Genomic DNA, 15,618 nt, shown 5'->3' with positions numbered 1-15,618 from the left:
CATAGAACGTGATAGAATCTCCATCTCACTCACCTTGGAACCCAGCTACCGGCTCAACAGCTGGCACTGACTTGCAGGTCACATGAAGGAGGCATTTTGGAAGCAAATCCTCCAGTTCTCAGTTAATGCCACATGGAGAATATATGAGCCTTCCCCACTGAGCCCTATGCAAAGTGAATAGTTTTGAAAAACTAAATGATTGTGGTTGTTTCAAGCTGCAAAGTTTAGGGGTGGTTTGTTATAAATAGGTAACCAGAATGGTCAGGACTCAAGGGAACCTGCATGATCTGGAAGAGTGAGACAGCTGGGCCTCATGAGCATGGGAATATAGATTTAGGAATAGGAGGATTGGGAATTCCCTGGGGGTCCAGTGGTTAGGAGGACTCCGTGCTTTCGCTTTCACTACTGGGCGCGGGTTCAATCCCTGGTCGGGGAACTAAGGTCCCACAAGCCGCGGGGCAACTAAGCCCTCACGCCACAACTAGAGAGCCCATGTGCTGCAACTACTGAGCATGCGTGCTCTGCAGCCAGAGCGACACAAGTAGAGAGAAGCCTTCAAACTGCAACAGAGCCTGCATGCCGCAACGAAAGACCCCGCAGGCCGCAACTAAGACCCAATGTAGCCAAATAAATAAATATTTTTTAAAAAGAGAGAAAATTTGAACAAAGAAAGTTTAAATAATTAATCATTGAAACAGGGCATTAGAGTAACAGGATTGACAAATAAGGGGGTAACTAAGGGAAAAAGAGAACTCTAAAGGACACAGGAATCACAAATGTAGGTTACAGCCACTATCCTTATGGCTGAGGCACAGCACTCAAATAAGGAGCAAATGTGGAAGAGCCCCTTCCTCCCTTGGGATTGAGGTCTACACTTCGCGTGAGAGAGAGCAGCTGTGGCCAACTGGATGGCGAGGTGCGACACTAATGGGACATGCTAGGAATCTGGCTGCTGGTGAGCTGCGGGAAGACTTCCGCAGGAATTGGAAATGGAAAAGTGATAGAGAACAATGAAGGAAATCAAAAGCTTGTTGTTCAATAGATCAAAAGCTCAATGATACTGATAAACCTCTGTCCAGATTAGCCAAAAATAAATAGCAAAGGCACACATCGCCAATATTAGGAATGAAAAAGGGGATATCACCGCAGACTCTTCAGCCATTAAAAAAAAAAGAGCATCTTTCATCAGCATCTTGTAATTTTCAGCATACAAGCTCTGTACATGTTTTGGTAAGTTTTTACCTGAGTATATTATTTTCTTTGGAACAATTGTGTTTTTAATTTCAGTTTCCATGTGTTCATAGTTAGTACATAGAGATGTGATTGATTTTTATGTGCTGACATTGTATCCTGTGATCTTGCTGAACTCCCTTATTTAGTTTGAGGATTTTTTTGGTTTTGTTTTTGTAGATTCCTCGGGATTTTCTATGTAGACAATCATGTCATCAGCAAATAGGGTCAGGTTTTTTTCTTTTTTTATAAGTTTATTTACTTATTTTTTATTTTTGGCTGCGTTGGTTCTTCGTTGCTGTGCGTGGGCTTTCTCTAGTTGCGGTGAGCAAGGGCTACTTTTCATTGTGGTGCGTGGGCTTCTTATTGCGGTGGCTTCTTTTGTTGAGGAGCAGGGGCTCTAGGTGCGCGGGCTTCAGTAGTTGTGGCACACAGTCTCAGCAGTTGTGGCGCACGGGCTTAGTGGCTCTGAGGCATGTGGGATCTTCCCGGGCCAGGGATGGAACCCGTGTCCCATGCATTGGCAGGCGGATTCTTAAACACTGCGCCACCAGGAAAGCCCCGTCAGTTTTATTTCTTCCTTTTCAATCTGTACGCTTTTAATTTTTATTGCTTTATTGCAGTGGTTAGACCTTCCAGAGTAGTGAGCGTGGACACTGTTTTAAGGGTAACTGGGATTTGTATTAATCAGATATGGTAAGATACGAAGACACGGAAATAACTGTTGTGATGGAAGAAGTTTTTTATACTCACATTCCCTAGCATGCCACGGAAGGGGGTCACACAGGGAAACACTGGGGTTGGTGAGGAGGCAGAGAACAGGGGAAAATGTGGGCAAGGGGCTTTATTGTGACTTCTTTGGGAAGGGATGGGTGAGGCAGGGTAAGAAGGTTTAGGATTGGCTGGCTTGAATTTCAGTGGGCTCTAGGGTAGGGCACGAGGATAGTGGCCCACTGTGTGCAAGCCCAATAAAGGAGGTGGCTGAAGGTATGGGCTCTGGATTTGTTGCTTTGCATTCGAAAGGCACGCTTGTGTGCAAGTTATTTACTAACTCTGGGAACTGGCCAGACCTGGGAGAGGCAGTCTCTGTAGGAACAGCAAGGACCCACCCAGTGGTCAGAGGATCAGAATACAGAAAATAAGACACGATTAAAAGACAGCCTTGCCTTGTTCTCAATCTTAGGCAAACATTCGGTCTAAGTATGCTAATTGTAGGGTTTTTGTCATGCTCTTTATCAAGTTAAGTAGTTTCCCTCTATTCCAAAGTTGTTTTTATCATGAATGGATGTTAGATTTTGTCAAATACTTTTTCTCATCAATTGATATGATCATATACTTTTTCTTCTTTAGCCTGTTAATACAGTGGATTATGTTGGTTGATTGTGAATCAACCAGTTTTGCATACCTGGAATTAAACCCCCTTGGCCATGGTGTATAATTCTTTCTATACATTGTCAGATTCAATTTGTTAATATTTTGTTGAGGTTTTTTATGCCTAAGTTTGTGAGACATTAATTCTCCAGAAGCAATCTCATTTCTATATATTAACAATAAATACCAGTCTGTAGGTTTTCTTTACTTGTACTGTCTTCATCCGGTTTTGGTATCAAGAATACCAACAACAACAAACAATCCAAATAAATGTGACCTTAAGAGTCACCCAAACTACCCTCACATTGTTGAATTATGACAGTGGCCATTTTTTTATCCTGAGTTTTACTACCAGCAATTATTATATTTATTGAGAACCTAACATTCTTGGTGTATTATGTTTATTTAATGCAGTACCTGATAATGCAATTCTCATTTCTTTTCCCACTTAAAAAACATCAATTCTTTGAGAAAAGGAGCCAGGGCTGTGCAAAGCTTATATGCTCAATTTATTTGTTATAATCAATCATGTGCCTGACTAGTAAAATGAGATTTACAATTAAATACAGTGACTTAACAACAAAGGGCTCCAAAACAAAAATCCAAACCAAACCAAACCAATTAAAAAACCAAAAGAGTAAGTTTCACAGGAATCTTAAAATCAAACTGAGTAATCCCCACACTGTGATTAAAGTTTAAAGTCTTTTTCCTTGCATAAAAATGAAATCTGAATAATTGTACAATTATAGACTATATTCAAAAATGTATTAAGATTCATGATCTTCTAGTGATGAGTACATAAATACTGCTTTATTTGGCTGAATTACCTAACAATGTTATTAGCACTTTATGATAAGAACACCATTCCCCCGCACAATACTCTGCATTTTTCTGTTATTATGAGCAATTTTAGATATCCTCTTTTTTCCTTCCCCTTTCAGAGACTGTTTATATGCCCTTATTATCTTGATACCATTCTGAGTCTTACATCCTTTTATTCTTGAAAACATACTACGTTGGCAGGCTTGAATTTTTGTACCAATAATGTCAAGTTTACTATTAACCACAAACCTGGCCAAACTCCTACTGCCTTTCAGAAGCTACCATATTTATCATTCATTCCAAATGACTATTTCGGTTTTTATTTTCATTTATTTATACAGCACACCTAATTCTTCTAAGTGGTCAGTTAATAGTTTACAAAACCTAGACCAGATGAAATCCAGGAGTATTAAGGCTTTGAAGGTGTGTTTTAATTTAATTTTAAAAAGAATTAAGATTCCTTAAACTCTATAGCAGCATACCCATCCTTCTAAGCATTCCAAAACTCTGAAGGGCAGACAGAAGAATTTTCTGTTACTACAAACATAAAAATCATTGCAGAGCTCACGAACATTTCAAATATAATTATGAACAATGCAAACCTGGAACTGCCTTTCCATGGAGTTGTCCTCTTAAAGAGTTAGTCAGTTTTTCAGATATTTTTCCAGAGGGTAGTTTACTGGAGGTGAATAAAATGAAAAAATTCAGTGCTATACAAAATAATAAAAATTTTTATTTTCAAATTAATAAACAAACTATAATAAACATGACGAAACAACAAAGAAAGTTATTGGCTTCTATTCATTATGGCTAGAAATGTAAATTATTTAAACAAGTATCTAAATCTGCCTCCTGCTTCCAGATAAATTAATGTATTGCATATACATATTTTCAAGTTGTTCCTAACTCTTATTCAGACTTAAGACTTGGGCACTCCTCTATTTTTTACATAGAATTGTAAACAGTCTTTAAAAAAAGCTAACAGAGTAATAAATATAAAAATTTTATACATCCTATAATCTGGATTAATTATGATTAATCTGTGGAAATACACAGTACAAATCTATCAATCATACACAATTAGGTCTAACTGTTATATACGGAAAATAAATTTTACAACGGTCAGTTTTTATTCATATTCTTGAAAGGTATAGCACTGTTCCCAATAAGTATTCCTTCCACCACTTCTGTATACTTTATACATTCGCAATCCAAAAAGAAACAACATACACCTATTTGACTTTTTGCTTTTTTCTTGCTTGAAACTGCTCTGTTTTGTTTTTTACAGATTTAATCAACATTGACAAGGCAGGATCAATGGATCTCTTGTGTGATTCCTTCTGAATTTCACTCTCTTTTTTCTTTATTGCCTGAGTAAGTTCTTGTTCTTTTTGTTCTCTCTGACGTGCTTTCTCCTCAAGGATTTTTTCCATAGCTTTTGTTTTCTTGAAATTAGGATCTGAAGGATCCAAATTGAACAAGTGGGAAGTATACATTGCCTGAAACCGTGCATCCTTAACATTGACCTGCAAATCCAAAAGGAAAACATAAATAAATAAAATTAGTAAACCAAAAGGCCCAGAAATGGGACCACATTTCGAAAGTAAGTGAGTTGATTATATAAAATACAAACGTGGGCATTTTGCATTGATTCATTAGAAAACTGTTCTCCCACAGATCTTCAATGGAGTTTTAGGGTTTATTCCTGAACCACAATGTGCAGGGCACACTGTTTTTAATCACACAATGACAATATCCTTGAAAGGGAACTATCGTAGTCTATGCATACAATGGCCTGGAACGACACCAGCCACTTAGACTGAACGTCTGGAGGAGGGGAGGAGTGACCACTGGAGTAGGCAGGCTCCTCCACGCTTAACAGTGTGAAACCTCTTTCTGGCTGGGATGATTAAGCCAGCAATGGTATCTCCTGCTGGAGTTTTATGCAGTCATTGCATTCTGAGTACATTAAACTTTTTTTTCAACCTTCGTGCTAAAGTGAGCAGCTACTGAGGGTGATTCATACAGCAAAAGATTTAAAGATCAAAATGGGAGAGATGGCACCCCTGAGACCAAGATCCGGTCAGATACAAGCCCCGAATTTATACTTTATCTTTCTACAAAAACACTGTGGTCCTACATGTTAAGAGTGTACCCTTAACTCCAGCCAGGTCTTCAAGTATCGCCAGGCACAGGGGTGACCAGCCAGAAAGGGAGCATGACTCACTGCCACCCATCATTCCCATGGGAAAAATGAGTCCACCCAGAGATGGACTGTAGAGTTACTTAGTTATAGTAAGGACAACAGACGTGATACCACCACCACCACCACAACACTCATAAAAAATGTTTTTATGCATGATGATTAGTGTGTGGAGACAGTTCTCATAATAGAAGATCTGACTACAAATCATTCTTTGTTTTTAACTTTTCATAAGAAAATCAATTCACCAAAAAGTTCAGTGGAACAGCACCACACATGGAGCTGACTTAACAGAAACCGGAGCTACACAGTGGTTTCAAAGTCCCTCTCCACGCTACTTAGAAGTTATCTGTACGCCCCTCTCAATTCTCTAAACAACTTCAAAATCTCTCCCATCTTCTTCTGGGTCTATTCTTCCATGCTAATGGATGGAAGTCATCAAATAGTTCCTGACAGCTGTTGTAGGTTTTCTGTACAGGGTTCAAACTCATGCATGGGGACTGTGTGGCCACTAGAAATATGTACTTAGCAAAAAGAGGGAAAAGAGGGAGCGATAGAAACAAGAAACATAGCAATTAAAAAAGCGTGGCCTACTGCACTGGCTCTTGCACACACAGTGTGATGCGATGTGATGTGAACCTGCTATTTCTCAGTCAGGCTTAATGATGCAGAACTTTCCCAGTGTGAGCATCACAGTGCATGTGATTCTAACACTAAAAGCTACATATTTTGGTGCAAACATGGCTACCAAAATAGAAGCCAACTACATCACCTGGTGCTCAACCAAAGAAACACCCCAGGGATGAACTGGCTGTGTTGGACTGAAAGATGGTAGCTTTGGCTCCACTATGGGCCCTTCTTAAGATGCTCAATTTTTATCTCCAGAGCTGACTTTAGATTTAACACCAGCTTTAAGAGGATAATGACTTTTGTCCCTGGTTACCTCAAAGTCATCCTCCAATAATTCCTTCTTCTTCATAAGCTGTTTTTTCTTCTTTTTGCTCAGATTCTGGTGCTCCACAATCTTGTTATAATTGAAGTGTTTCTTGCTCTCTTCCTCCTCATCCATCACGAGCAAAGCCATTTCAGCCTGTGGAGAGAAAAAAAGAGTACAAATATACAACAGTGCTTTTCTTTCCCCAAACAGGAGTATATGGCACAGACATCCCCCCAGGAAAGGAGAACCGAGCCACCAATGCTCTGGGATAACACCTGTCATCTGTAAACTGATTGTGGATTACCAGAACTCAAAACGAAACCCAAAGATCTCCGTACAGTAATGGGTATAATTTTTAGAAGCAACATCACTGACAGCAGGAAGCTTTATCTAAAAACCAGACCATATTTCACCTAGTGTAACTGGTTAGTAGGCTGTAAAAATAAGAGTCCTCAAGTCCCCCAAATAAAAATTTCTCATTTTCAGTTTGTTCTTTTTAAGCAGACACTAAATCTAGCAAACATGTAGTATTTTGTGATACAAACTAGACTTTCCAAACATGCTTTAGGAACAAGGAATTCCTTTTTTCTTTTGCTTTTTTTTGGCCTTTACTTTTTCAATGTTGACACATTTCTATGAAGGCAGGATCTTAATATTTGCTTCTGTAATCTAATATAATGCTTGTTTCCACTAAATAGGTATTTTCTACTGACCATGGGATTAAATGCAAACCTTCAAGTATCGAGTAAACAACCATGTACACTACAGAAAATACAGAGTGTGCTGTGAGATTCCTGTGAATCTTCCTCCATTACCACTTTAGACTGCTTTAATTATGTCTCCCTTCCACCACTGGTACCTGCAGCTGGCTTTCTTTTTAGAGCCATTTTCTACAAAAGAAAGGTTTTCTTTTGCTCCTTAACTCTGTGAACATTACTGCATATGCGGTAAAACATGCGTTAAGATGCAGAGTTTAGGTGACCAGTCAGGCTCCCTCCTAGACAGTGCTATGAACATCAGTCTTGTGAACATTGTTGACTCCAATTCCTGTCTCGGCAAAAATACATATTACTCTGTGCCATGGATCTTTAGGAGGCACTGAAGCATAAAGTTCACTACACTTCCAAGAAAGACTAATTTTGTACACTAAATTTATGTTATTTTCAATAATAAAAAGAGAGGAATGAGCATTGAACAAGCCATAAAACAAACCCTGTATCACAGATCAGATTGAATTAAAAATTATGGCATTATTATTTTAAGGTTTTAATAGTACTATTTGTTTTTGGTCTCAGTTATAGTAAGGGTTTTTAATAATAAGATATTTTCCTCTTAATCACAAAGGGACATGCCTTGGGTTTGAGGTAAATTTTTACTTTGTGCTAGTTGGATACTAGTTGGAGAAATTTGGTAAAAAGATGACATTTAAAACCTATGCTGTTGAAATTCTTATTTATAAATTCATAACTAAAATCAGTTATTTTTTTTTTATTAGGGATACTGGAAACATATGGATAACTTCACTTGAACTGTACATATCAATTATCCACTAAGCATGTAACCATGACCATGTTTTTACCTTTTGTCTTTCTAGTTCAGCTTGTTCCTCTGGAGATGTGCCATCTTTTGCAGATTTTGTTGATTTCTTCTTTTCTTTTATACCTGGCACAACAAACCAACATAGGAGGGTTAAAAATTATAAGACTATCACAGCAACAATCTGTTTATACTATTTTCTTTATTTTAAAAATTTTGTTTATAACAAAAATGCAAGGTATCTATCAATAAATATATAGAAACTAAAGAAAGTAAAAAAAATATTGCTGAGATGACTATGGGTATGAATGGAATAATAATAGTCTGGATGGGATGAGTGACTATTACAAAGAAGGAATTTCTTCTGAGTAATGTATAATTATATATACATCAGCTAAAAAAGAAAAATCATAAGATAATTTCAACAGATATAGAATACATACTTGATAAAATTCAACATCCACTCATGACAAAATATATACATTTAATAAAATTCTATTCAAGGAAATCTTTACAAAGATTAACAAGATAGATTTGATATACATGTAATACAGTGTGCTAAACTGTACTACAAAGTGAAAACAAAAAACACTGTACTACATAATGAGAAAAACAGAACAGTTGGCTTAGTATGTAATAAAATGTAGCATCATACATCACTGGAAAAAGAAAGGATTATTCAATAACTGGTGCTAGGCAATTTGTTTTATTCTGCAAAAAAAAATTTGAGCTATAGATGCATCGCATTATGTACAGGAAAATAAAATGCAGATGTATTAAAGAGTTAAACATTAGGAAAAAAAAAACCCTATGAGAAAATACAGGGGAACAGCTACCTGATCTTAAAAAGAAGGAATGTTTTCTTAGCATAAGAATAATAGGAGAAATCACAAGGGGAAAAAAAACAAAACACAGGTAATTTTAATATATAAACTCTTAAAACTCATCAGCAAAATGAAAAATTCACCTCCATAATGACAATTTGACAATAACTACCTGTAAGTAAAAGTGTAACAAAACCCTTTCTCTTTCTCTAAAGACAAATTTGATCTTTGTTTAACTTTCTAGTTCTATTATTATTAAACAAAATTACTCATGGTAAAACTGGCTCCTGATTAGAAAACTGACTATATTTTCAGGGACTCAGGGACTTCTGGAGACCACAAGGTGTTAGATGAGGAGATGCTCTCGTCCTGAACAAGAGGCAGTAACACACGGCAGTTAAGGGCACTTGACTCGGGAGCAGCTGGCCTGGGTTTAAATTCTGGCTCAACTACATTCTAGCTGTAGCAGTTTGTGCTTGTGTCCTTATCTGTAAAGTGGGGATTATAATACTTGCACCTACCTCCTAGGGTTATTGTGAGGACTAAATACACTAAAAAAACGTTAAAAGTTTAGTTAATGTCTGGCACATGGTGCTATCAACTGCTTGCTATCACCGTTATAATAGTCTGACTACACATATATAAGATATCTTGGGTTCCTTGGTGATCACGCAGATGCTTTGATTTTTCTTCCTTTTTTTGTGTCTGTTGGGAGGGGTTCAGGGAGAATTGGTGTCAAAGTATGAAGAACTACTCTGAAGAGTAAGAAGGTTCAGAATCCACAAAGACATGTTCTGTTACTCTAGAATGTTATTACACAATTTCAACCTTCTCTGAGCTGCTGGACACTGTCTTATTTGGATAAGTTGAGTTCTGTCCTTCCAAATGCAGAGAAACCAATGGTCTCTAAAGTATTAACAACAATTAATGCTTCTACAGCACTTACTAGGCACCAGAAAGTACTGCTGTTTTATTCCCTTTTATATAGGAACTGCTTTAGTCCTCACAACAATGCTATGAGGTAGATTCTGTTATTTATTACAATCTTCACCCTGTGGGTGAGGAAACTGAAACACAGAGAGGTTAAGCAATTTGTCTCAAGGTGAGTTCAGAACAAAATTCAGAACATATAATGATGGTTGAACAACCGCAGCTAATGGGGGATAACAGGAAGTAGAGAGAAGCTTTAGAAGCTGCTCCACATGCACTAGCCCTGCTGCACTAAGGCAGCCCTGCCCAGCTGAGAGAACACACCTGCACATAAGTGTGGCCTCGTTCACCCCTCACTGCTACCAAGGTGTCTGTCTGCACTTTTAAGAAGAAATACCATTGTACGTAGCCCTTCCCCTAAGTGAGATAGTGCTCCTATCTCAAATGTTTTTCAGGGAATGATGTATCTGCTTTAAGATTATAACCTTTTCTCTGTTGCAAAGTATGTGCACGTATTTACACATATAAATATCATCAAGGTTCCACTTTCTTAGGGTCTGACTCCCACACCCTAAGTTTACCTCTGCTCTCTTAAGGCAAGAGCTCCTTTTGAAGTGAATGGACAAGTGACATATGCAGAAGATCATTCTGTGGCAGGGGAAAAAAATCAGGCTGTATATGATTAATACATAAAGGAGATAAAGATCTTCACATACAGCTGTGGGAAATAATTTCAAAGAGCCCACAATGAACTGTTCCGGATTTTATAACAACCTGGTGAAAAGCCATAAAAATAAACTTGAAAGGAAGACTGCAGCAAGAGAGGAAAAAAATCTCCAAGATGGTTGGGGCTAAAAATGATATCCAATTTTAGTGTGATGAAAATTTCTTTGCTCATGAAGAATTTACTGTGTGCTACATTGAACTGTTTAGTCAGAAGATAAATAATGTGTAGAGACCCTTTCTGCACTGTTAACAAGATCATATTAGGTGGGCATATATTTATTTTTTAAAAAAAGCATTTTCCCTTTGGAAAGCTTTCAGACCTAATTTAGTGAACAGTACTAGGGAAATGAAAGTCCCTGTTCTGAAATGTTATCTTTATTTTTCAGTGAATCTTTTGGCAAGTAAGAGTCCACATCTCCTGGGACTGTGGCAAAAAGGACATACAGATGATTCTAATAAGCTGAATATTAACAGAGACTTGAAATCGGGTGTTAGGGTTTTATAGTTAAAAAAAAATCTAATCAAGCTTACCGAGGCCACTCTCCCTTTACGCAAAAAAATGTAACAGAATACATTCATGGAAAAAAGATGTGTTGCGAACAATTGATCTGTAAAAGGAATATCTGTAAAAGAAATTCCATTTTCCATTACTTGTAATGTCAGAGAATTGTTCCCATAAAAAAGTTCTTCCAGAGTGTTCGGTTGAGCACTTCTTGTGAGAGAGCAGTTAAGAGAATTCACTGGAGGGCAGACTGCTCTCTGTACTGACCAGACAGGAGTGGTAAGCCCCCTAGCAATTTACTCTTTAGCAGCAAGTTCCTGCACCCAAGATCACTTGTCCATCATCAGATAATACAGTCTGTTAATATTCCTCTGGACCAAGGCATTCTGGCTTTGCTTGGAAAGCCAGCAAGTCCTTGTGTCCAGCTCTTATACATATGGATCCTGGCCCTGGCTTTGCTTGGAAAGCCAGCAAGTCCTTGTGTCCAGCTCTTATACATATGGATCCTGGCTCTGGCTTTGGTCTTTACAACGCACTTGTAGAGTTACAAAAAGTAAAAGGGAGCCATTAGGATTCAGGTTCTACCATCTACAACTGGCCCTTGTGCAATCCAACCACGTTTTCAGTTCACTCCTCTATAAAGTGGGCTAAAGTTTGGATTAGAGGACAGAATGCATATAAGAGCATTTGTAAACTGTAAAACTACATATGAGCAGTATACTGTAAGCACCCAGCATACTGGCTGAATGAATCAAATATGTGTGCCTTATTATTAGATTTTCATGGTGGTTTATCAAATATCTAAAGTTGTCAAGACAAAGGATACATTCTAATAGGGTATATTTAACATGTGATGTACTTTATTTCACTCCTACTTCTTCAAAAACAAAATCTTTCCAACAGTTTATGTAATTAGATAGCACTAAGCAAATTTTTCCAATACTTCATTTCTACAAGAAAAAATAACTTTTTACTCATTCTAGAAGTACATTTTCAAAACTCTCATCTAATATTGAGTTTGCAGTTTAAAAAAAATGGGAAAATTATAGCAAATTTACAGTGTAGGGGGTAAAAAATAAAAGGAAAAATTAGAAAAGATTTCTAGTACTCATATTGGCTCCTAACCCGAGCCAAACAGCAGGTCTGGCATCAGTAAGTGAACTCAATTTCTCCACATTTTGAAGAGTGTGTAAGTTTAGCTCTGGGATTGCCTAGGGCAAAGGTGTCCTGGCTTAAAATGTCTCTGTCCTGCTCAACTGTGGAGCTGACCTATACACCCTTCCAAACACTAATGCTTTTCCTCCTATTTCATGGCCGTTCCTTCTGTTTCATAAACTTTCCCCCTACCTTCCAGGTAGTACCTTCTCCAGGAGGACAGAGTACCTTACGCAGGCTCCTGACCTCAGAGCCCAAACCTGTACCTTCCTCTCTTACCAATACTTTCTACCCCTCGTTCCATGGTTTGAAATACTATTTAGAGGCTACCGATTCCTAAGTCAGAATCTAGGAGTTATGCTAAATGCCTTCCTTATCCAAATAAAAAAATTGGCAAGTCTACCTCCAAAATATATCTAGAATCCCACTTACTTTTCTCCTTCCAATTCCATTACTGTCGTGCTGTCTAGACCAACCATCACCTCTAGACCTCTACAAAAGCCTGGTCTCTCAGCTCTCACCAACGCCTTTCTCCAATCTGTTCCCTTTGCAGGACCCAGAGTAGTATGTTACAATGCATACCACAACACGTCACATCCTTGCTTTAAGACCCTTCACCGGCTTCCCACTGTCAGTAGAGTAAAATCCAAATTTGTCGCCGTGACACAAGGCCCTGCAGGGTCAATCCTGTGTCCCAGCCTGGCCTTATACCAAACTGCCCCTCTGACCATGCTCCAGCCACACTGGTGTCTTTCAATTTCTCTGACACCAGTTCTTTCTCACCTCATAGCTGTTCTACCCATTTTCCACTCATTTGCAACGCTCTTCCCCCAGCTCTCTCTGCCCAACTCCTTCTCATTCTGCAGGTCTCAGCTCAAACGTCACCATCTCAGAGAAGCTTGCTTTGCCCACCCTAAATAAAGAAAGCTACTCTCCTTCGTCCTCCCAGTTATATGCTCTATATTACCCTATTTATTAGTTCCTTTAAAACACTGATCATATTCTCATAATATTCTTATTTGTTTACCTGTTTAGCATGTCTTCCCTAAAACTATAACCTACTTAAAGGATGTAACTTAGCTTGTATTATTAGTGCTGTATCTCTAGCCTAGCAGAGCGCTCGGCACCTGGTAGGCACTCAAAAATATTTATTGATAGAATGGATAAACATGTCGAGATACCATTTTTTAGTCCTAACTTTATCTAAAAAAAAAAAAAATTCACTCTTTTGTATTTCTTTTTCCTTAAAAGAAAACAGCTTAAGCCCAGATATAAATAATTATTCCTAGGAAGTATGTTGAAATCAAAAGTATATCGAGGGGCTTCCCTGGTGGTGCAGTGGTTGAGAATCTGCCTGCCAATGTAGGGCACACGGGTTCGAGCCCTGGTCTGGGAAGATCCCACATGCCGCGGAGCAACTAGGCCCGTGAGCCACAATTACTGAGCCTGCACGTCTGGAGCCTGTGCTCCACAACAAGAGAGGCCGCGATAGTGAGAGGCCCGCGCACCGCGATGAAGAGTGGCCCCCACTTGCCACAACTGGAGAAAACCCTCACACAGAAACGAAGACCCAACACAGCCATAAATAAATAAATAAATAAAATTAAAAAAAAAATGTATTTAAAAGTATATCGAAAGCAAGCAAACGTTATCTGCATTTTCCCTTGGAACTTCTGATACTAACTTTAGGGAAAACTATTCACAATTTAAATGTGCTGATTACAAGAAACAAGCTACCCAAGCCACCAAGCTATTTAACTTACTCTTTGAATCCCACCCCAAGTTCTGCAGTTTGACCAGATTTCACATGCCAAATGAAGCACTTTGGAATGAGAACAAGGAAACTATAATGCTTCGCATTTCTCTGTTATAAACTTGGTTTCCTGAAATTGGAGGATAAGGCTAAAATCCATCATCTTCTAGAAATGACTGCTCAGGTATGATAAAAAGCAGAATATGCTAAGTTTCCATTTCCCTTTCCAATTCCTAAGAATCTCACATCCTATAATAGACTTTATTCATCTTGATCTCCTTTTCACCAATAGAATGTCAGTGATAAAGGCTATAACAACCAGGAAATAATTTTGAGCAATTTTGACTTTCCTGTTGAGAACTATTCTGGCCCACTAGTCACAAGGGACAAGAAGCAGGGAAACTTCATAAAATCCTTCTCTTTACAATGCCAGCTTGGAGGTGCTCCAGGACCAAGCCTCTGGGGTTCATGTGTGTGGTATGCAGAGCAGGGGAAGGCAAAATGCATGAGAACAAATGGAAAATGCTTACAGTGGTCCTGCACTGACTTGTCCAAGTATGGCCTGAACCTTACCACATACGTTTATACACACACACATTTATACATACCAAAAAGGTAAGAATGAAAGCATTCAGGAAAGAATGACTGGTGCATGCGCAATGGAAACAAAGCTCCCTGGATATAGGAAATCAGATACCTGATAGTTTAGGGATTCAAGGAAAAAGGGGAGGAAGCTGGCTTTCAGCTACAATGAAGCTAATAATGAAGCAGAATAAATGAAAAAGGGATAAAATGAAACATAGATGCTTTTGTCTATTTGAGCTGAAAAGCTTTCATACTATGTATGAAACCCTGTTTCACACATGTAAATCATGTAAAAATTAAAAAAAATTATACACATATCCACAAATATATAAACAAATTTATTCCATGCTTTCAATTCTTCATAGCCTGTGCAAAGAGAGATGTAGAATGGATGTGTTATAGAAAAGCAGTGAAAGCACTCAAAAACATGACTTCCTTTTTTTTCCTCATCCTTTTATAGTCAATCTGTCTATAAGGATATTTCCCAGAAAGGCATCTCCAGTAAACTGTTAAATGAATCATATTACCCAAAGTTTCCTATAATGAAAGTATTTCTTGTATGTACAGGGGGCATGCTGACCCCTCCTAATCCTATCAATGGTTACATCCCACAGGACAAACTTGCTTATAAGCCACTAGGGAGCTATAAAAATTCTAGGAATTTTATTTTTTTATTTTTATTTTTTTAGTGAAACAAAGTGTTTATTAGAAGGAAAAAGAGTATGTGTGAATAGGCACACACAGGCGGACTTTAGATTCCAAGTGAAAACTACAAATATGGGCTGGCTTACCTATTTTTTTAGCTTCTTCGGCAAAGTATGGGTCATTCATATCAACATCAGAGGGAACTTCATCTTCACTGGCCTCTTCAGCAAGAGCCTTAAAGTTGAATATAAAAATACATACAGTTTATTATAAGGACCAAAATACATAAGCGTGAAGAAAAACCGTACTTCTTTTAAATCAAGCAGTTCAATCTAAAATTAAAGTAGTTTTTTAAATGGATCAGTTTATAAAATAACTCCTGAGTAACTCTTTTGTTTG

The 15,618-nt window shown here is 38.0% G+C and overlaps 1 protein-coding gene across 2 annotated transcripts in view; it reads right to left on the bottom strand.

Annotated features, from left to right (window-relative positions):
* Window positions 1-4,134: 4,134 nt before the first annotated feature.
* The window catches only part of ESF1 (ESF1 nucleolar pre-rRNA processing protein homolog), a 58,873-nt gene continuing 47,389 nt past the window's right edge, over window positions 4,135-15,618 (bottom strand). For both annotated transcript variants that reach the window (XM_007165269.2, XM_007165270.3), the window contains exons 11-14: window positions 15,366-15,453; window positions 8,143-8,225; window positions 6,570-6,716; window positions 4,135-4,949 (exon numbers count right to left, since the gene is read on the bottom strand). In XM_007165269.2, the coding sequence (XP_007165331.2) occupies window positions 4,656-4,949; window positions 6,570-6,716; window positions 8,143-8,225; window positions 15,366-15,453 (612 nt within the window). In that variant the 3' untranslated portion in view covers window positions 4,135-4,655. The remainder of the gene's footprint in view (window positions 4,950-6,569; window positions 6,717-8,142; window positions 8,226-15,365; window positions 15,454-15,618) is intronic.

The sequence above is a fragment of the Balaenoptera acutorostrata genome, chromosome 15 (genome assembly GCF_949987535.1).
Source record: "Balaenoptera acutorostrata chromosome 15, mBalAcu1.1, whole genome shotgun sequence".
NCBI lineage: Eukaryota > Metazoa > Chordata > Mammalia > Artiodactyla > Balaenopteridae > Balaenoptera > Balaenoptera acutorostrata.
This window is presented reverse-complemented; position numbering and strand designations above follow the sequence as displayed.